At 36.4% G+C, this 1,041-nt stretch overlaps 1 protein-coding gene across 1 annotated transcript in view; it reads left to right on the top strand.

Annotated features, from left to right (window-relative positions):
* LOTGIDRAFT_223470 (hypothetical protein) overlaps window positions 1-1,041 on the top strand; it is a gene marked incomplete at both ends in the record, with an annotated part of 7,033 nt that overhangs the window by 3,705 nt on the left and 2,287 nt on the right. Inside the window, one exon of the mRNA XM_009068874.1 lies at window positions 832-878. Coding sequence (XP_009067122.1) covers window positions 832-878 — 47 coding nt within the window. The remainder of the gene's footprint in view (window positions 1-831; window positions 879-1,041) is intronic.

Below are 1,041 nucleotides of genomic sequence, written 5' to 3' on the forward strand. Positions count from 1 at the left end.
TATATTTTTTGAATAAGGAATCTTGATAATTTTGGTATATTTTCAGCTTTACGAGTGCCCGAGGTTTAACGTTTCTAGTTCTAACTGATATTAACTACCCTACAGTTCTAGCTTTCTCCTTCCTCAATGACTTAATGAAAGAATTCTTACAACAATACAGGCATGAAAAAACTGATGTTGTCACCAGACCTTACGCTTATATTGATTTTGGTAAGTTGGATATTTAAAAATTAAATGTTGGTCTCTCTAGCATTATTGGTGTGTAAACGCAATTGACTTCGTCATTTATTAAATTTGTCACGTGATCAGTTGCGTTTACGCCAAAACACTGCAGACAAAAGTTGTATTCTGAGAATCATTAGACACTGAATGCACCTTTTGTTCGTGTCACAAAATCCCAGCGTTGAAGAGGGCATCATACAGACGAATGTTCAAGAGGGCCGTCTTTAGACCTTAACAGGTCATAAAATAAAAGCTAATAAAATAACGGAACCGATATTTAATTTTAATTCGACTTAGGAACAGCTAAACCTAAGTTGTTATCAGCTGGTAGAAAGGATCCTCGTGAACCTAAGTTATTATCCTTGTAAAATCAATACCAAGAGGTTTGACCAAGGACCAGCTGGTAGAAAGGATCTTTGTGAACCTAAGTTATTATCCTTGTAAAATCAATACCAAGAGGTTTGATCAAGGACCAGCTGGTAGAAAGGATCTTTGTGAACCTAAGTTATTATCCTTGTAAAATCAATACCAAGAGGTTTGATCAAGGACCAGCTGGTAGAAAGGATCTTTGTGAACCTAAGTTATTATCCTTGTAAAATCAATACCAAGAGGTTTGTCCAAGGACCAGCTGGTAGAAAGGATCCTCGTGAACCTAAGTTGTTATCCTTGTAAAATCAATACCAAGAGGTTTGACCAAGGACCAGCTGGTAGAAAGGATACTTGTGAACCTAAGTTATTATCCTTGTAAAATCAATACCAAGAGGTTTGATCAAGGACCAGCTGGTAGAAAGGATCTTTGTGAACCTAAGTTATTATCCT

Source organism: Lottia gigantea (genome assembly GCF_000327385.1).
Source record: "Lottia gigantea unplaced genomic scaffold LOTGIsca_95, whole genome shotgun sequence".
Lineage (NCBI taxonomy): Eukaryota > Metazoa > Mollusca > Gastropoda > Lottiidae > Lottia > Lottia gigantea.